The 22277-nt window shown below is 40.3% G+C and overlaps 1 protein-coding gene across 1 annotated transcript in view; it reads right to left on the bottom strand.

The window, feature by feature from the left end:
• LOC122562603 overlaps nt 1–22277 on the bottom strand; it is a 242224-nt gene that overhangs the window by 186348 nt on the left and 33599 nt on the right. The window contains exons 7-9 of the mRNA XM_043715583.1: nt 16918–16983; nt 10957–11004; nt 3522–3578 (exon numbers count right to left, since the gene is read on the bottom strand). Coding sequence (XP_043571518.1) covers nt 3522–3578; nt 10957–11004; nt 16918–16936 — 124 coding nt within the window. The 5' untranslated portion in view covers nt 16937–16983. The remainder of the gene's footprint in view (nt 1–3521; nt 3579–10956; nt 11005–16917; nt 16984–22277) is intronic.

Genomic DNA, 22277 nt, shown 5'->3' with positions numbered 1-22277 from the left:
GACCTTGAAGTGCAGGTTCATAGTTTCTTGAAAGCAGAGTTGCAAGTAGACAGGAGAGTGAAGAATACATTTGGTATGCTCTCCTTTATTGGTCAGACCATAGAGTATAGGAGTTGGGAGGTCATGTTGCAGCTGTACAGGACATTGGTTAGACCACTTTTGGAATACTGTGTGTAATTCTGGTCTCCCTCCTACTGGAAGGATGTTGTGAAACTTGAAAGGGCTCATAAAAGATTTATAAGGATGTAGCCAAGATTAGAGGATTTGACCTATAGGGAGAGGCTGAATAGGCTGGGGCTGTTTTGCATGGAGTGTCGGAGGCTAAGGGGTGACTTTATAAAGGCTTATAAAATCATGAGGGGCATGGATAGGGTAAATAGATAGGTCTTTTCTCTGGGTTAGGAGAGTACAGAGCTAGAGGCCATAGGTTTAGGGTGAGAGGGGAAAATTTTAAAAGGGACCTAAGGGGCAACTTTTCACACAGAAGGTGGTGCATGTACGGAATGAGCTGCTAGAGGAAGTGGTGGGTATATTAATCGGAAGAGATTAGAGGGATATGGGTCAAGTGCTGGCAAATGGGACTAGATTAGGTTAGGCTGTCTGGTCAGCATGGACAAGTTGGACCAAAGGTTCTGATTCTGTGCTGTACATCTCTATACTCTTTGACTCGATTTTTGCTCGGCTCCTTAATGCCATTCTAAATCAAATGCTGTCTTGATCGTGCATGCAGTTGCTCTCTCATCACCTCCAAAATGCAGTTCATTACATGATATCAGTACAGAGCCTTGGTTCAAGAATAGACAAAAGAGCTAAACTCCAGAGATCATGAGAGGGTGACAGCTTTTGACCTATCCGCCCAAATATGATATTGTCTAGGTTTGATGCATTTGAACTGAGACTGCTTTAGTAGATCCAAAATGAGTATGGGGATCCATGCTCTTGCAATCCAGAAAATTGGAACATGGTGAATGTTAAGGAAAAGCAGTCTAATTGCAAACTACTGCAAATTTAGTCATGAGGGTGGACTGTGATCAGTTGTATCTGTCCTGCTAAGTTGGTCTGGACATTGGACAGGGAGGGGGTTCACGTATAATCTGTGGGTTTTTTACAAGTCAGTTCATGACATTATCAAGATTGTTCAAGTCATTGTACTTGGCCGCTGAGAGAATGGTCACAGTGATAAGGGAAAATTGCAGATATTATGGGGTGACCAAGTTGTATTCATGAAGTGGGGTGGGGAGGACATGGATGGGTACATAAAGTATGTCATGGTCACTTTGACCTTGATATCACAATGAGGGATATGTAGAATTGAAGTAAGTCGTGGGTCAATCACTCAAATAAAAAGTTGAAACCTCATTGTATTTATCCGAAAATCTATTGAGCAATAATGTCTCAAGGTGGAAAACTGAGTTTCCAAAGGAAGAAACGTAAGTCACTGCTTTTTCCAAGTAGATGGAGCTCAACTTGGCAATGTGAAACTTTCTGCAGGGCCACTGTGGTAATCATAACTGCAATGATTAAATAATGCTATTCATTTGCTTTCAATTTATAATTAATCTGGAAGTCAACATTCAACACAGCATCCAATTCCGAAACGCACTTACGAAATAATCATTGGGAGTAAAAAGTACTCACTGATTGCCACCTTGTGATCACTAGATCAACAAAACTTAATAGAACAAGGCTTTCTCAATTACAACTTTATCTTACCAATTAGCCAAGCCACACAGTCCCAAAGTTGAAAACTCACATATTATAGTTGCCGCATCCTCACATACAACAGGAACTGTGCCCAGGCATAACTATTGAGGTTCATGGGAGTTGCTAGGATGGGGCTCTTGGCAGTTGTCTACTAGTAATGGAAAATGGACACTTTGATGGATTATACTTAGCCCTAATTCTTTTGAGTATTCAGTTCATTGCACTTAGATCTTTGTGCATGCTACATATTACCCTCTATGAGAACATGCCATTCAACTTCACTGTGAAGAACTACAGGGCTCAGGCATGTCTTTAAGAACACATGAAGTCAATGTTAGGTCTGTTTTAATATAGTTGTTCTTCTGTTTATGCTATTAATCCAAGGAAACAGGCACAGAATGCAGCAGAGGGATCATTTTCTACAAATCCAACATGTATAGCAGTCATTATTAGCTACAACTACATCTAGAGGAGTAAGCAATGGGACATAATTCACCAAGGAAGTAGAGGGTTCTGTTGCAGAACAATAGCTACAGACATTGGTGCTGCTATCTGCAATGATTGACGTCCAGTGCAGAGGAAGACCAAGGGTATTCCAAGTCATTGTGTCATACTTATGCCACTAGATAAGAACTTATTTTCATAAGGATTCAGTGACAATCAATTCAACATGCTCGCTGCTTTAAGCTCAAAGGGAAAATTGCTCTGTTAGTCAAGAAATAGTTTCTGCATCAGTTTTCTGATGAAAGATCATCAACTTGAAATGCTAACTTTGTTTTTCTTTCCATTAATGCTACTTGAACTGCATTTCCAGTTTTATTTCAGATTTTAAATATCTGCAGAATTTTACTTTGTCATAGAAGATAGGGACATTTTCAAGATGTGGGATTGGGAATGTAAACAATTGATAGAGATGTGTTGGAAAAGCAGGAGAAGAAATATGGAAATGTCGTGTTGGAGGAAAATGGACTATTCATCAATTTGAGTTTGATGAAGATGATAATTTGTTACAGTTGCAGCCTCAGTTCCATATTTAGAATTGATAGCAACAACAAATTCTTACAAATTTATTACAAATTTATTTCAGGGAGAGGATGGCACAGATTGATTGTCTCTGGACTGGTAATTCAGAGACCACATCATGTTCTGGGCAATTGGCTTTGAATCCCACCATTATAGATGGTTGAAATATCAGAAAAATGTGAATTAAGATCTCATGGTGAAATCAATGTCTGTACTAACCCCCTTTAGGGAAGGAAATCTTGCCTGGAGTCACCTATGTGTTCTCATGTGACTATCTAGGCCAAAGCAGCCCTCTGATTGGCACCACATCTACAAACATTCACTCCCTCCCCTAATAATGTACAGTAGTAGTGTACAAGATGCACTGCATGAATTCACCAAGAATCCTTAAACAACACCTTCCAAACCCATGACTACTTCCATCTATGTGGACAAGGCCAGCAAAAACATCAGAGAACTACCTCTCATGGAAGCAAGTTCCCCTCCAAGCTACTCATCATTCCTTCATTGGCCTTCTTTCATTGTTGCTCAGCCAAAGTCTTGGAATTCTGTCCTTGGCAGTGTTATGAGTATGCTGACACCAAATGGGCTGCAGAAGTTCCAAAAGGAAAGCTTACCAGCTTCTCAAGGGCAACTAGGGTTGGGCAATAAATGCTGGCCCAGCCTGCAACATCCAAATCCCACTAAGGAACACAAAAAAATTAAGTGTTTACAAAGTATGCTGAAAACGAATTAAAAGAGTCATGAAGTGTAATGGAATTAACGAAATTGTAAAATATTTCATAAATATTTACCTTTTTGAATAGACATGAATTCCTCTTGCATAGTATCGGTGAAAGAGGAGGTCACTTCTAAGGATAACAACAGTGTATATTATTAAACTGGAACAATCTTTCTGAACAGTCAATATATCCAAATCTAAGAGTAAAATCTCAGTAAGTCAAATCACACAGAAATCCAGTGGCATACACATCACCTGAACTTTGCGATATGCAAGGTAGCCATTATGAGCTTTCAGCTGACAGCAGCAAAAGCAAATGGTGAATTAGAATGCCAGAGTTCTTGTAGCTAATATTCTGAGTGTTTCAGGATACATTGTAAATTGAAAAGAAAGAGTTAGAAAGACTTAATATTTCCCAATGAAACTCTGATATTGTATATTACCCAATCACTTTCACCACTGACAGTTTCCAGACCAAACTTGCATAGTTTAACATTTAAAAGAAAACAGTAACTTGGCAACTGTCAGCAGAAAAAGTGAATTGGGCATGTACAGTATCAGAGTTTTTTGTGAACTGTTCCGAACTATTCTGCCTTTTCCTTTTAAACCTGAAATCTATCCAAGAAAAGCTTTTCATCTTTGGCGCCGAGTGTTTACACCAATCAATAACAGGTGTTTAAAAAGCCCAATATTGCCCCTTTTCCAGATTTGGCTAATCTGGACTAGCCTATGTGAAAGTTTGGCTTGTAATAGGTATTATCTGACTGATTTTCTCAATACGCTCAGAATTTTGAGGATTTTGACTTTGACCTATCAAGGTTACACTGTAACTCTATTTCCCTGCCAATATCATTAAAAATTTAACATTCCAAATCTTGGCAAGCCAGAAAAGGCAAATGGAACAATTGTGCTGATGATATGGCCCCATTTACAGAGGTACATGAGCCACTTCTTCTCCACAGCACAAACCTGTAACAGAGATCTCAAACAATTATGTAATCCCATTAGTATATCATTGTACATTATTGGTGAGTACTACGGGATGAGTTGGAATCTGTAGGGATCAAGCACAGCATCCAGCACCAAACATTTTTCAAGGGCTTCTGGTTGACCTTACACTGAAAGAGTTATTCACAAACTTAAATTCTGTAATAGGGCAAATTCCAAAAAGTGCCATTTGTGGAAGTAGTTATGGAGAGGTTATAGTGGGCTTTCTGTTGAAAAGAACACATTTCACAAACAAGGCTGTTATAGCAGTAAACTGGCTGCTCCTTCCCAGCATGCAAATTACTTCACAAAGATGACATTTACATAAATGTGTTACAAACGTGACTGTTTTTTCATTATTTTTATTATTTTATCAATTTTGGATTGGAGCTGTGAACTGGGATCTAAAGATGACTAGACTGTGGGTGATGGCTATATTAATATCAAAATTAATAATATAAATTCATTTTGCTGATTTGTGAGACCAGGATTGGAAGTTAATTGAAGGCTAGTTCCTGATCAAAAGGTTCTGCAGATGCTTCATCACTAAGAAACAGCATTAAACAGGTAGAAGAAGTTAGTTGGTAATTAGGTCAGTGCCTGAAAATTGGTTCCAGCAAGTCTAGAAAAGATGGCAGATGCTGAATGATAACTGGGACTTCATGGAGGAACCAATCAGTCTGTTGGGGAGTAGAGTTTGATGTGGATTTTAGACTGTTTCCTGTGAAAAGGCAGCTGGTTGTTCATGCCACAGCAAGAAGATTTGAAAGTTCCTTACCTAACCTCCCATAAAGAGTTGGTGGAAGTTCAGAGAATAGAAAACAAAGTATTAAGTTTTTTTGTGTATATCTAAGTGAACAGTAAAGGTGACCCTGATCAACATCTTTAGAAAATCAACCAAAAAACCATCATCCTTGTGGAACAATGCAGAGTAGAAACATTTAAGTAGTCTGGCCAGTTTTTGTTATTTTATTTATCCTGTAACTGTGCTTACTTGCCTGTCTTTTGTATGAATGGTACTGAAAGTAAAAGTTTCTGTATTGTTAATAAAATGCTAAGTTGTTTGGTTAAGACAAAATCTGATGTCGACAGTTGATTATTCACAAATTCTGGGTTGTTCAAAAAGTCTGATTAGGACCCACTGGAGTAAATTTTGAGGGTTTTCATTTTACCGTGTTTTGAATATTGAGGTAAAAAGGCTGATGTGATTTGTCTGCCTGTCTCCATGTCCTAACATAATTAGGGACTCTAGTCCTGGATCTTGAAAAGCAGACAATGAAGGCCTGGAATTGGATTTTGGTATTTAAAATGGGTAATCGGGGATTAGATTTGTATTCAGACTTGAGATGACATTGGAAATAGTTAAGGAATTTCTGAATTCGTTGGAAGTTACCATGGTACAGTTACAGGATACGATCAAAGTTAATTTAGCAGAATTAACTTCCACACTGGACTAAAGTTGCCAGTGGGGGCAAGAGTAGAGTGGTGCTGGAAAAGCATAGCAGGTCAGGCAGCAACTGAGGAGCAGGAAAATCGACGTTTCGGGCAGGAGCCCTTAATCAGGAATGGTGCTGGCTGCCTGACCTCAGATGCTGCCTGACTTGCTGTGCTTTTCCAGCACCATTCTAATCTTGCCCCCACTGGCATAAAGTTGCCAGACAAACCAAGAAGGCAGACATCATAGATTTAATAATGAAATAGCTGAGTTTAATGGAAAAAAAGAGGTCAGGTGGTATAAGCAGTAGATCAGATGCATCAGAGAAACTTAAGTTGTAGTTCAGGCAATAGAAATTAGAAAATTTGAGATGGAATTCCAAAGAGCGTTAATTCCAAAGGGCAGAGAAAGAGAAACTAAGGGAGGAAAGAGAGAAAGAAAGCGAAAAAAGCGACAAAGGGAACAGGAAATTATATTAAAAATGAGACCTTTTTGGCAAGTTAAACTAAAGGTTTGAGAAGACTTGGAAATCTATAGCCATAGTATGTTGTTCAGGAGATGCTTAAAGTGAAGTATGTGGAAGCACTGTTCTTGTTGCTTGAGAAGATGGCACAAATTATATGGCCAAAATGAAATAGCACTTACCCGTGCAAAGTAAATTAACTGGTAAAGCACAAGAGAAACACTCTGTCAGAGGAACACTCTCGGGATAATGATGAGGTGAAAAGGGCTTTTCTAAGCACATATTAGTCCCAGAAGCATACAAGCAGAGGTTTTGGAACTTATGGAAGCAGACTAAACAAATTTATATCAAGTTTTAAAGAGTTAATCAAAATAATTTTGATAAGTGCTGTTGATAAGCATAACATCTGATGTAATGCTAGAATCTCTTAAAAAGGTTGAGAAAACAGGGCATTTAGAACATAATGTAAGAGCAAATTATTGCAGATGCTGGAATCTGTACTGAAAATAAAAAAAGTGCTGGAAATCACAATGGGTCAGGCAGCATCCATAGAGAGAGTGCAAGCTTGTTTTGACAAAGAATCATCTAGTTAATCCTATAAAAATTTACCTCGTGGATAGGCAGCCTCCATTTCTTGCAGTGGGAGCGCTGAGAGCGAGGACCAGGGGACTACTGGGAAGGTAAATTAATCCTTTAAAAACTTATATAAAAAGCAGGAGCGAACATGGGCGCGGCGGAGTAAGAGAGGTAATATATTTGGGCAGTTGCTTTACCCAAAATATAACTTTGGTAGTGTCTCCTACCCATCCTCCGCCGCTAACCAAGAAAGAAGGTTTTGTGCACCGATTTGGTAAGGTTACTTTTTTTTTCAATAGTCTCTTTGGGAATTCAGAACAGTGGGTATGGATGTTAGGGCTGTTGTATGCTCCTCCTGTAGAATGTGGGAGGTAATGCTCACCACTAGTGTTCAAGCTGACTTCATCTCCAGGAAGTGCACCCAACTCCAGCTTCTCAGAAATTGTGTAGGGAACTGGAGCTGGATAAACTTCGGATTATTTGGGAGGCTGAGGGGGTAATTGAGAGGAGTTATAGGGAGATAATCACACCTCAGATACAGATAAAAGGTAGATAGGTTACAGTTAGCAGACGGAAAGGGAACAAGCAGACATTGCAGGGATTCCCTGTGGCCCTTCCACTTAATAACAAGTGTACTGTTTTGGATTCTGTTGGGGGGGATGACTTACCAGAGGTAAGCCATGGGGTACAGGTCTCTGCTCAGAAGAGAAGGGGGGAGAGGAGTAGAGCATTAGTCATTTGGAACTCCATAAGTAGTGGACAGATAGGAGTTTCTGTGGGAACGAGAGAGAGACTCGTGGTTGGTGTGTTGCCTCCCAGGTGCCAGGGTCTTGAAGGGAGAGGGGGAGCAGCCCCAAGGCGTGGTCCACATAGGCACTAATGACATAGGTAGGAAGAGGGATGGGGATGTAAGGCAGAAATTCAAGGAGCTAGGATGGGAGCGTTAAGCTAGAACAAACAGAGTTGTTATCTCTGGTTTGTTATTCGTGCCACTTGCTAGCGAGGTGAGGAACAGGGAGAGAGAGCAGTTGAACACGTGGCTACAGGGATGGTGCAGGAGGGAGGGATTCAGATACCTGGATAATTGGGGCTCTTTCTCGGGTAGGTGAGACCTCGACAAACGGGATGGTCTACACCTGAACTAGAGGAGTACTAATATCCTGGGGGGGAGGGGGGAGGTTTGCAAATGCTCTTCGGGAGGATTTAAACTAATGCAACAGGGAATGGGAACCTGAATTGCAGCTCCAGTGTATAGGAAGTTGAGAGTAGTGAGGTCATGAATAAGGTTTTAAGGTCACAGGAGTACACCGGCAGGCAGGAAGGTGGTTTGAAGTGTGTCTATTTCAATGCCAGGAGCATCCGGAATAAGGTGTGTGAACTTGCAACATGGATTGGTACCTGGGACTTCGATGTTGTGGCCATTTTGGAGACATGGATAGAGTAGGGAAATGAACGGTTGTTGCAGGTTCTGGGGTTTAGATATTTCAGTAAGAACGGGCAAGGTGGTTAAAGAAGGGGGGGTGGCATTGTTAGTCAAGGACAGTATTAGAGTGGCAGAAAGGACATTTGTTGAGGACTCGTCTACTGACCTAGTATGGGCTGAGGTTAGAATCAGGCGAGGAGAGGTCATCCTGTTGGGAGTTTTCTATAGGCCTCTGAAAAGTTCCAGAGATGTAAAGGAAAGGATTCTGGATAGGAGCATAAGTAACAAGGTAATTGTTATGGGGGACTTTAACTTTCCAAATATTGACTGGAAACTATAGTTTGAGTACCTTAGATGGATCTTTTTTGTCCAATGTGTGCAGGAGGATTTCCTGACACAGTATGTACATATCCCAACAAGAGGTGAGGCCACATTGGATTTGGTGCTGGGTAATGAAACAGGCTAGGTGTTAGATTTGGACGTAGGTGAGCACTTTGGTGATAGTGACCACAATTCAGTTATGTTTACTTTAGCAATGGAAAAGGACGGGTACAACAAGAGTTGTAGCTGGGTGAAAAGCAATTATGATGCAATTAGGCAAGATTTATGATGTATAGGAAGCGGAAGGAAAATACAAGGCATGGGCACAATTGAAATGCGGAGCTTGTTCAAGGAACAGCTTACTGCATGTCCTTGATAAGTATGTACTGGTCAGCCAGTGAGGAAATGGTCGAATGAGGGAGCTGTGGTTTACTAAAGAAGTTGAATCTCTTGTCAAGAGGAAGAAGAAAGCTTATGTAAAGATGAGACATGAAGCCTCAGTTAGAGCGCTTGAGTGTTACAAATTAGTCATTAGCGACCTAAAGAGAGAGCTAAGAAGAGCCAGTAGAAGACATGAGAAGTCTTTGGCAGGAAGGATCAAGGAAAACCCTAAAGCTTTCTGTAGGTATGTCAGGAATAAAAGAATGACTAGAGTAAGAGTAGGGCTTGTCAAGGACAGTAGTGGGAAGTTCTGCGTGGAGTCCAAAGAGATAGGAGAGGTGCTAAATGAATATTTTTCGTCAGTATTCACACTGGAAAAAGACAATGTTGTCAAAGAGAATACTAAGATACAGGCTATTAGACGAGATGGGACTGAGGTTCATAAGGAGAAGGTGTTAGCAATTCTGGAACATGTAAAGATGAGACCCCTGGGCTGGATGGATTTATCCTAGGATTCTCTGGGAAGCTAGAAAGGAGATTGCAGAGTCTTTGGCTTTGATCTGAGTATTGCATACAGTTCTGGTTGCTGCATTACAGGAAGGACATGGAAGCATTGGAAAGGGTGCAGAGGAGATTTACCAGGATGTTACCTGGTATGGAGGGAAGGTCTTATGAGGCTGTTTTCATTGGAGAAAAGAAGGTTAAAAGGTGACTTAATAGAGACATACAAGATGATCAGAGGATTAGATAGAGTAGACACTGAGAGCCTTTTTCCTCGGATGGGTGATGGACAGCACAAGGGACAGAGCTTTAAATTGAGATGTTATAGATATAGGACAGATATCAGAGGTAAGGTCTTTACTTAGAGAGTAGTAATGGTGTGGAGTGTCCTGTCTGCAATAGTAGTAGCCTCACCAACTTTAAGGGTATTTAAATGGTCACTGGATAAATATATGGATGACAATGGAATAGTGTAGCTTAGATGGGCTTCAGATTGGTTTCACAGGTCAGTGCAACTTCGAGGGCTGAAGGGCCTGTACTGTACTGTAATGTTCTATGTTGACTCAAAACTTTAGCTTGCTCATTCTCCACGATGTTGCCTGACCACCGTGATTTCCAGTATTTCTTGTTTTCATTCAGAACATAATGGTAGGACTGGGGAGAGTCAACATGGAAGTAAAAGGAGAATCATGTTTATCAAACATGTTGATATATTTTGAGCAGAATAGATAAAGGGAAACAATGGAGATGATATATTTAGTTTTTCAGAAACCTTTAGGTGAGATCCCATGTTTGAAATTAGTAAATGAAAGCTGAGTATGTGGGATTAAGGTAAATGGTTTGAGAACCAGGAGAAAGTGAGGACTACAGATGTTGGAGAATAAGAGTCGAGAGTGTGGTGCTGGAAAAGCACAGCTGGTCAGGCAGCATCCAAGGAGCAGAAGAATCGATGTCTCGGGCATAAGCCACTCATCAGGTTTGAGAACTGGTTACTAGCCAGGAAGCAGTTGTTTTCAGGTTAGCAGGCTGTATTTTGTGGAGAATGTATTCAATGACCAAAGACATTGGAAAAATGGCAATTATGAGATCAGAACTACAGTGAAATTGAGAATGATTCTGAATAATTGGATCAAAATAGCTTTAGAAAGAAAATTCTCAGGTTGTCTCAGAAAATATAACAGCTAATTTAAAAATTAAAACCAACTTTCCTTTCAAATGCTGCTACTGAATAATTTTCTTGAGCAGAAGTACTGTGGAAATTCACTGTGTGTGGGGACAATAATGCTCTTCAATGTCCATCCAGTTGTACTCAAAGAACAAAGTAATGAATCGTTGAATATAATTACATTGACCAGAAAGTAAGAGAATGCATATTCATGGCATACAGTTCAAAGCACTAACATGTGCAGAGTTTTACATACCTTTTGGCTTCTGACAAGGATCTGGCATTTCAGCACATGAACTATCTTCTGCAACGGAAGTATATTTCAAACGTTCAGGTAATGATAATGTAATAATACAGAGAACCCTTGATTATCCGAACAATACAGGCAGGGATACTCGAATGTTTGGAAAATCAAATGCTGGATAACACAGTTTGGCCAAGCATCGGGACCTTGCGGTCTTGCTGGATAATTCGAAATTTGGATAATCGAATGTCGGATAATCATGGTGCTTCCGCATTTCCTATGTGCACTTTTGTTCCATTTCTCAACAATATCACAAGGAAAAATAAAAATTATTTGCTTGACTTAGTGTGGATGATTTAATTAAATGATTATAACTGCCAGTGGTTATAATTAACTGCTTATCAGATGGGTGTGCATTTAAGTAGGGCAGGATGATGCAGAACTGTTTCTTGAGCTCTGTACCTTTAAACTTTTAATTTCTAATAATCTTCATGTACCTCACATACTACGCCCAAATTTCAATCAGTGTTTACTGGTTGCTATTGCCAATTAATGTGTAATGACTTTCCTCACTTCCCATACCTTTGCAACTTGTCATACAACTTTCACACTAGACTCATTCTAGATTCTTCAAATCATCTTTTTGGCCAGCGCAGTTACTTCTGTTCTTGAAGTACAAGTTGGCACATAACATACCCCTGGCCAAGGTAAATTTGATGGCAATGGGAAGCATTTAATTGGGCAGATGGGGATTCCACAGTCTTCCCACTTCTGTTCTGACTAAGACATTCTTCTGTGGAAGAGTGAACAGCCAGAGAAGGTAGACCACATTGATATAAACACCATACTTAGAAAGAGGAATCAAGTACTGAAAGCATATTTCAAATAGGTAGGAAAGATATTAAAATGGAAAATGACAAAAGCACATTCTCAGGAGTATTTATAGTGCCTTGAGCTAGTGAGTACAAGTGCAGAAATGAACAACTGAACATGTGGCTGGAGAACTTACAGGAGGGAGGGCAGCAGAGTTTTGAGGGTTTGGGTCTGGTTCTGGGGTAGGTGAGACCTTTACAAGATGTATAATGCTGTGCACAATATAAATTAGGAAATTAGAGATGCATGCAACATGGATAATACTGAAATAATGAACAACTTCAATTTACATATATACTGTGTGAACCCAACCAACACTAATCCTGTTGAAGAGGAATTCCTCACCTGATGAAGGAGCAGTGCTTCGAAAGCTAGTGCTTCCAAATAAACCTGTTGGACTATAAACTGGTGTCACGAGATTTTTACCTGCCTGGAGTGTGTACAAGATGAATCTCTGGGACAGTGAGTTGAAGAAGCAAGTACTGACTGGGTGACTTCAGATTTATTATCATGCAATGAGAAATACCTTGTTAATAGTTTGTTGTGAAAGAGTCTTTGGGAACTGATGACTATAATTGGTGCAGAGACACCATCTTTTTATTTTTCAGTATTTTTGATTTTGGACTGAATTGGTAAAGAACTGCTTTGAAAACCAAGGATTGTTGAATGATTGCTGCAGCAGAGATCCAGTGCTCAGTGGAAGTGAACATGGTGTGCATATATAACCAAACACTGACATATGCAGGCTGACACACAGTTTTGGGAACCTGGGTTTGAGTCCCAGCACGGGCGACTGAGTGGAGTTTGCACATTCTCCCCATGTCTGCGTGGGTTTCCTCTGGGGTCTCTGGTTTCCTCCCATAAACCAAAAGATGTACAGGTGAATTGGCCATGCTAAATTGCCCATAGTGTTAGGTGCATTAGTCAGGGGTAAATGTGGGGAGGAGTCTGGGTGGGTTACTTTTCGAAGGGTTGGTGTGGATGTGTTGGGCTGAAGGGCCTGTTTCTACACCGAAGGGAATCTAATCTCATATTCTAATATTGACATTATTGGGAGACGCTTCCACCCACACCTTCATACATTACATTTACCTGTAACATGGAAGTCAAGTCCATTTGCTCTGATGATACGCATAAAACTACAGATCACACTCAAATGCACATCAGAAGCAATTGAAAACCCTATAGAGTATCCTGTAGGAAAAGGAGGGCAGTGTTGGACAGGGTTTGGGAGCGAGTGGGGGGCGGTGTTGGGCAGGATGGGCTCGCATGCGCTGTGCTGCTGCCTCCTCTCCTGAATGGGGAGCAGACCTAATATAAAATGCGGAGCCCCAGAGGAAAGGCATTGAATCAATTAACCGAATAATCAATTATCTGAACGAAATTGTGCCCACCCATCTCGTTTGGTTAATCGAGGTTTCTCTGTAAATATCATTCACAAAAATGTATTACATTTGTGTTACCACTATCTCTTCTCCCTCCATGTCTCTGACTTTACAAATTCAACTGTTCTGAACAATGTGTTCAAAGTGTATTCATTTCAGACTTGGAAAATGGCAGGACGTCGGTTGAGGATGGTTGCTAATTCTGGTTTTGCTTTTCACCCTTACTGTACTGGAAGATCCATAAATCTCTTTTACAGAAGTTGTAGATTGTAAACTTTTCTGTCAGTCTTATATCTTGTTTGGGGACCTTTAGTCTTTGAAAGAAGTAATTTACTTTTGCCTTTGCAGTAGACATGCAACAACCCATTCACATTAAAGGCTGCTTCCTCTGTCCCATGTTCCACTAGATCTGTAGATTGTAGCTTTACATTTTACAACCATGAAATTTTGTCAGATAATACTATAAAGGAAGGAAAAAGGAAGGGATAGGATGTGTGAGCATCATATTGCACCATAGAATTGTAGAAGTGTCAGGATATTTGACAATATAACAAATATAAAGTCATTGTATCTGAATGCCCAAAGCATTTGGAATGAAATTAATTTGTTAACAATGCAAGTAGAGGCAAATGGAGGTGATTTGGTGGGGATTACTGAGATGTGGTTGCAGGGATACCAGGTTTTGAACTGGATATCTAAGGGTACTCAAAGATTTTGGAAGAATAAGCAGGAAGGAAAAGGAGGTGTGTAGCTTTGTTAGAAAAGGAAAAGATCAGTGCTGTCATGGTAAGTGAAAGAAATGGAGATCAAAACTTAGAATCAGTTTGGGTAGAAATAAGAAGTTGCAAGGGAAAGAGGTCCCTAGTGGGAATAATCTATAAATCCCCAACAGCGGTTCCACAGTGATGAACATCATAAACTAGGAAATACTGCATGCTTGTAAGCAAGAATATAAGAACATAAAACATAAGAGCGGGGTAGGCCATCTGGCCCCTTGAATCTTCTCTGTCATTCAGTAAGATCATGGTTGATCTGTATCATGGACTCAGCTCCACTTACCTGCCTGCTCACCATAACCCTTAATTCCTTTATTGTTCAAAAATCTTTGTCTTCAAAACATTCAAAGAGGTAGCCTCAACTGCAGGGAATTCCATAGATTCACAAATGTTTGGGAGAAGAAATTCCTCCTCAGCAAAGTCCTAAATCTGCTCCCCATTATTTTGAGACTCTGCCCCCTGGTTCTAGCTTCATCTGGCCAGTGGAAACAACCTCCCTACTTCTATTTTATCCATTCCCTTCATAATTTTATATGTTTCTGTAAGGTACCCCTCATTCTTCAAAATTCCTATAAGCATAGTCCAAATCTAGTCTAATCTCTCTTCATAAAATAACCCTCTCAACTCCGGAATCAACACAGTGAACCTTCTCTGCACCCCCTCTGATGCTACTACATCCTTTCTCAAGTAAGGAGACCAAAACTGTACACGGCATTCCAGGTGTCGCCACAAGCCGTGGATGTTCTATCAAGCTTATTCTCCTTTCCATTTTCACTGTTATTTCTCCCTATGCCCCTGGCATTACAAAGTAATGTTTCTTGAGCAGCCATTCCCTTGCACGATAGATCGTACTGCTCTCTCAGGTCCATTCAATGGCACGTATAAAAGACAAAATGGTGTACCTCCTTGCAGTGATTACATGGAGTGGGTTGGTTAGCTCTGTTGGCTGGACAGCTGATTTCTAATACAGAGGAATACCGACATGATGGTTCACTTGCCACACCTACTGAGGTTAGCATGAAGGACTCTCCTTCTCAACCTCTCCATTCACTTGAGGGGTCATGACCCTCCAGTTAAACTACCACTTGTCATCGTTCTCTACTGATAAGACTTTGGCAAAATTTACCTTTTTACTTTATTACATTGACTAGAAAACAGATAAATGACTTAATCATGACACATAATTTAATTCCCTTTTTTTTTAGGATCTCTAAAGTGTGGAAATAGGCCATTTGGCCCAACAAGTCCACACTGACCTACTGAAAGGTAACCCAGCCAGACCCCTACATTTACCCCAACTAAAGCACCTAGCCTACACATCCCTGAACACTATGGGCAATTTAGCATGGCCAATTCATTTAACCTGCATATTGTTGAATTGCAGGAGACTGGAGCACCCAGAGGAGAGCATGTGCAAACTCCACACAGACAGTCACCCAAGGCTGGACTCAAACCAGGGTCCATGGCACTGTGAGGCAGCAGTGCTAACCACTGAGCCACCATGCCACTGAGGCATGGATGCCAATTCCTCATTATACCTGATGGGATCTCCTCAAATGTCCCTCAGTGAAGATTGATGAACTGGCTCTCCTTATTTGTTCAATCTCTCCCTTTGATGATCGCAACAAGGGTAATTTAAAAAGGTAAATTACCCGTCCCTTGTGGATACATTTACTTAGCCCAAATGTTTTATGTATTCAAAGGAGCCAACTTAACCAGGCTTTCTTGAGTTAGGGAAAGATTGAGTTTATTTGTTCCTAAAATGCAAGTAAAGATAATAAACATGACACACATACACAAAAATAAGACCTAAGTCCAAAATCAAAAAGCAAAAAAATGCTAATCAATCTTTGATTGTCCATTGTGAACAGATTGTGAAATACAGTGGCCAATAAAGTAAGTGATGCTGGCAGCAGATTCTAACTTTGGTATTTTGGAGATTCTTGATTCTGCTATTCAGCTTCCTTTTACAATGACTTTTCTGACGACTTCTTTTAACAGAGAGAAACTATGCATTTTTGCAGGCTCAGACATGGGACTTGTGGAACTTCTAAGCTATTTTCCTTCACAGTATACCTTAGCACAGTAAAACAGGAACCCCAGAGTAAGCCACTGGCACTCCAGCAAATAGAAACTAAGGGGTGCAGTTGGTTTTAATTCACTTTCTTGTGTGTTTCTGAAAGGGTAAAACGCAAACATATCTTTTGCCAAGGACTGCCCTTCTTTCAACTCATATCATTTCTGCAGTGTGGGACACAACTCACAGAAGTTTTCTTCCAAGACGAGTAATTAGTCTCTAATTATCTCTACAGATATGGGGAAATCACAATTCAGTTTATTTGAATGACATCTTCCCTTTCAAGTGTTGCTATCTGAAGTTCTCTTCGATTAGATTGAAAAGGTCTCTGACTTTCTTTGCTGTAATTCTGTATAATCTGCACAGTGATGTTCCAGACAGTCACTGAATTTACATTCTCAGCTATCTATTGATATGAAAGCATAGATCATAGATCGTAGAATCCCTACAATGTGGAAACAGACCCTTTGGCCCAACAAGTCCACACTGACCCTCTGAACAGTATCCGACCCAAACCCATTCCTCTAAATTTACCTCCTAACTAACACATCCCTAAACACTATGGGTAATTTAGCATGGCCAATTCACCTAACCTGCACATCTTTGGACTGTGGGAGGAAACCAGAGCACCTGGAGGAAACCCACATAGACACAACGAAAATGTGCAAACTCCACACAGACAGTTGCCCGAGGCTGGAATCAAACCCGGGCTCCTGGTGCTGTGAGGCAGCAGTCTAACCACTGAGCCACCATGCTGTCTGTTTTTTAAAAACAGATGTTGTACTTAAAAAGCCACATATTGGTAAATAATCTGGAGTTATATTCCATTGTCAGGACAAGATGTCTACACATTTTCACTTACCTTCTTGTTCGTGACTCATTTCAGGTTCTGATCTTCTAGCTCTAGATTCGGAAGATTCTTTTCTAGCTGAAGTACATTTCAGAAAAAGTGTAATTAGTATTGAGTAAGGCATTAAGTAGCTTTCTCCACTTTCATTATTCAGTTTCTCAATGCATTTCAAAAACTACAATGACAGTAATAGTTTCCAACTTGCCACTAAGGATAAAATTAACAATGCCAATTGCTTTCACATTAAACAAATGACAGAATCAATGGAAATAAAAACAATATATGTTAGAACATTTTCCTTATCAATAACACCCGTTTAGAATAGAAATCTATTTCAGTATCACAAAAATAATTTTTCACCTCTTGGGAAAAGATTTTCTTTGCTACTGAACAGGTGTGTAACAGGTGAATGCAGTTTACACATGAGGTGGCACAAAAGGACTCTTGTGGCACAATGGTAGTGTCCCTATCTCTGCACAGGAGGCCAAGTTCAAGTCCCACTGCTCCAGAAGTGTCACATAACACCAGGTTATAGCCCAACAGGTTTATTTGAAATCACAAGCTTTTGGGGCACTGCTCCTTTGACAGGTTCATCTTATGATTTCAAATAAACCTGTGAAACTATAACCTGATGTTGTGTGACTTCTGATTTTGTCCAGTCCAACACTGACCACTTCTACTCCAGAAATGCATCATAACAACTCTGAACTGGTTGATTAAAAATATCTCCAATAGAGCAAAGACCACACCCTATCTTAACAGAGTAAAAGGGCCATCTGCCATCTATATCTAGGCATTTATTTGGCCACTCAACTAATTGGGAAGCACTGAGTTGGCAGAAGTACAAATATTCTTGATTCAGGCAGCTTCACATGACTTCTCTTCACCCACCTGCACCTACTACCACTGTCAAATTCTGTGAACCCAAAAGTTACATTTTACTTTGCTCATAGCTCATGTCTCTGCAATTTGTTACATGTTCACTGTACTAATGAAAAATGCATATATTTAAATCATGTTCTGAGGCCACCACTCACATAGAGTCATTGGTCAGAGTCATACAGCATGGAAACAGAGCCTTCGGTCCAATTTGTCCAAGCTGACCATAGATCCTAATCTGACCCATTTATTTTTGTAATTTAAACAGCCTTTTGTGAATCAAAGATTTAATGGCTTAACAATAACCTTGCCCTTAGTACACTGAAACACATAAGATGTGAAACTCAACAGCTGTACTTTCTGGACCCAAATGGAGTAACAGTTAACTTCACACCAACATCTTAATTTTGAAAACCCCTGAACGACCTAGGTTCCCCGGTATAGTTGAGGTCTTGTACAAACTTAAGGGTTGGAGTTCAAAGAAAATTTTGTTAAAGCATGGTTCTGTGGTCATTGGAATGGCTGCACCAGTATCAACCTCTATTAGAACTGGGTGACCATTTAACCAGTCGTTTACTTTGTTTGGTTCTGATTTGGACATTGTTAAGTAATTTAACTGTTCCAAACCAGTTGTAGGTGGACTTTCCAGAGTGTGCAATCTCCTGGATACTGGCCTAAGAGTTCAGTAGGCCAGTATCCAGGAGATTGCACACTCTGGATAGTGAGACTCTTTTGCTTCTCGTGTTGGCATACTGCAGCAAGTACAATGGCTTGCTTGCCCACATCCTGAAGAAAATGTTGCCCATTTTGCCAAGGCTTGGCCTTGTTTTGGGCTTTTGCGCCAGGTTGACCTAGAGTTCCTCTGTTCAGGATATGCCCTGAGGCTATGCAATTGCCTTTACTCAAGTGGTGTTCCCCAAGCTCAGTCTCATTGGCGAGTATGTCCACTTCCATTGGAATGTCCTGCAACTGATATGATCCACTTGTTGCATTTTCCAATGATAAAGCCAGTTGTGCTGCCTATTTGAAGTCCAGTTGGGCTTCAGCTGGTAGGTGCTGTTATATCATTACATCATTTATCTCACATAGCAAAATGGTCTCTCTGCATCTCATTAAGGGTTAAACCAAAGTTACATGTCTCTGCCAGTTGTCTTAACCTAGTCAAAAATTCATATACAAATTCAGATTTAGAGAGGCTTGGGGTTGTAACATTCCTTAACTAAATCTGTCAACTCTTGAAAGATTTTCCAATCTGGTGCCTCAGGAAAAGTTAAGTTCCTAATAACTGAAAAAGCTGCAGGTCCACAAACAGTCAGGAGAATTATCCGTTGCTTTTTATCTGCCCCAATGTAATTTGCCCAGAAAGAGTAATACATTCTTTTCATATATTGGCCCAAGTTTTCAATGGCAGGATCAAATGAGTCAAACTTCCCAAGTAATAGCATGATGCCAGAAATGCTTACTCCAAAGCAAAGCCAACTATTGCAAATGAATTTCTTCAGGAGCGTGCTTTGCTCTCATCGTCACTGAAGTAACTTCACAGAAGCCAGTATCCATCACCAAGTCACCCTTGATTTACACGTGGAGAGTCCTTGACACTGATCCAGCTCCCTCAGAGCCAGTTCTCAGAGTGAACAGGATGGCTGACACTGTTTATCTTATCTGTCAGCCAGAGCTCCAAAAATCAACAGTAACTCCTAGTTTCACTGTGTGAGAGTACTGTTTTGCAGTGTGCAAGCTTGGGATTTGTGTCCCAGTATGATAAAAAGCATTGTAAAGGGATACAACTGAGAAAGTCCAATGGACACCCAATTTCAGGCACATAACATAACAAAATGCTGAATCAAGAATCTATAAACAACTGCAATGTTGTCATAATTGTTTCATAATCAATTCATTAGGAACAAATTAAGGATTGATTTGTGTTTTCTTTATAACTTTTAATTTTTAGACTTGGCTGTCATTTCTAATCTGTGCATGCATGTCATATTTTTATTATTGGACCAGATTAACTGCCCAAATCAGGGAACTCTTATTCTGTGAAGTCCACCTGACTGACATTGTTACAGTCACTACAACAGACTTTATCCTCATTCCCTTACTTACTGCTATCTTTTCCTGAACATATTGCATCAGAAAGTGAAGCTGGTTTGATCACTCTTTCTTTTGGAGTATAGGTAGTACTGCTTTCCAATGTCCAGGAACATATTTTAAGGGTACAGAGATATGCTTCTACACTTACAATTATGTCTTCTGGCAAATAGAGGAATTTCCTATTAATGACATAATTTAAACTAGCAACATTGTTATGATCAGTTTCTGTGTGAGATTCCTCAATTTGTTACAATTTCTGGATGGGTTACTCCAAAATGGCTTTGCTCCCAGGTGAGAAGGGATAAACTGCCTCCTCTTATTTGTTGATTGTGTTCAATAATTAATCAGAAAAAATTTAATTTAAAAGAAATACCTTTTCCAAGAGCCCAAACATCGCTATGTTTTAAAAGGAGCCAAATTAAACAGGCATTTTTGAATTAAAAAAGGAGTGAGTTTATTATCTATGAGAACAGGAGATAAAGATAATAAAAATGACACCATGCACAGATTAGAAATAAGAACTGAGTCTAAAAATTAAAAGTTATAAAAAATACAAATCAATCTTTGGTTTGTTTAGATGAATAGATTGCAAAACAATTATGACTATATTGTAAGTGTTTAGAGATTCTTGATTCAGCATTTAATTGGGTTATCCAATTTCCTTTAAGAGCAATCTTGCTGATTTTACTTGTCTGTAGAAATCAGACAGAAACAGAGTTTATTTTGTTTTATGTGCCTGAAAATGCGTGTCCATTGGATATTCTCAGTTGTGTCCCTTTACAAGGCTTTTTATCACACTGAGGAGCTGCAGGAGTTGCACTGGGGTGGACAAAGTTAAAAATCACACAACACCAGGTTATAGTCCAACAGGTTTATTTGGAAGTACTAGCTTTTGGAGCACAGTTCCTTCGTTAGGTAGCTACCTGATGAAGGAGTGGCACTCTGAAAGATAGTACTTCCAAATAAACCTGTTGGACTATAACTTGGTGTTGTTTGATTTTTAACTTTTATCATACTGGAACACAAATCGCAAGCTTGCACATTGCATATCAGTACTCTCACAGTGAAACTAGGTCTTACTGTTGGTTTTTAACTTATTTTCTTGTACATTCCTGGAAGCGTAAAACACAAACTTATGTTTCGATCAGAACTACAGTCTGGGGCATATCCTACAGACCTCAGTTTTATGCTGAGAAGAATTTGCAGTCCCTTGTAATGCCTGTAGCAAAAGGAATTCACAGTTCTGTTTTTTTCTGAATGGCATCTCTTCTTTTAAAATGTTGTTCTCTATAATCCCCTTGATATTCTTCTGGTATGATATTCTGTGCTTTCTCTGAGGATTCAGTATAGTCTACTTAGTATAATTTACTCCAGTTAGTCACTTAATTTATGGACTCAGTCATTTTTTGTCTTGTATATCTTTTTTTAGAAAAAAAAAACTTGCCATACTTAAAAGTCCAAGATATCCCAAAGTAATTTGGTGTTAGGGTGTGTTGTTATTTATGGCCACACAGCCATTCTGAGGGATCTACAGACTGGAGGTCTGTGCAGAAATTCAAGAAATTAAAGGGAACATAGATCATGACAACACATACATATATTTTCGGTTATCTTCTGGTTCATGACACTTTTCAAGATCTGATCTTATACCTCTAGCGAGAACAAAGAACCAAGAAAATTACAGCACAGGAACAGGCACTTCAGCCCTCTAAGCCTGCGCCAAGATCTGGGAGTATTGTTTCTTTCTGAATTTTTTTCAAAAAATGTTTAATTAGAATTGAGTAAGACATGAACTAGCTTTCGTTCAAGTGTTCAATTTTTCAATACATTTCATAACAGTAATAACCCCCCACCGACCCAACCTTCACTCCCGGCACCTTCCCTTGCAACCGCAGGAGGTGCAACACTTGCGCCCACACCTCCCCCCTCACTTCTCTCCAAGGCCCCAAAGGAAACTTCCATATCCGCCACAGATTCACCTGCACCTCCACCCACATCATCTACTGCATCCGCTGCAGCCGGTGTGGCCTCCTCTATATTGGGGAGACAGGCCCCCTACTTGCGGAGCGATTCAGAGAGCACCTCTGGGCCACCCGGACGAACCAACCCAACCAACCTGTGGCACAGCATTTCAACTCCCCCTCCCACTCCACCGAGGATATGCAGGTCATTGGACTCAACCACCGCCAAACCACAACAACCCGACGGTCGGAGGAGGAGCGTCTTATCTTCCGACTGGGAACACTCCAACCGCAGGGGATGAACTTGGACCTCACCAGTTTCTTCATCCCCCCTCCCCCCACCTTGTCTCAGCCGGATCCCTCCAGCCCGGCACCGCCCTCCTGACCTGCAGTCTTCTTCTTGACCTCTCCGCCTCCATCCTACTCCGACCCATCACC

The sequence above is a fragment of the Chiloscyllium plagiosum genome, chromosome 25, assembly GCF_004010195.1.
Source record: "Chiloscyllium plagiosum isolate BGI_BamShark_2017 chromosome 25, ASM401019v2, whole genome shotgun sequence".
Taxonomy (NCBI): domain Eukaryota; kingdom Metazoa; phylum Chordata; class Chondrichthyes; order Orectolobiformes; family Hemiscylliidae; genus Chiloscyllium; species Chiloscyllium plagiosum.
The sequence above is the reverse complement of the archived record's forward strand: the minus strand, read 5'-3'. Positions and strand labels throughout refer to the sequence as shown.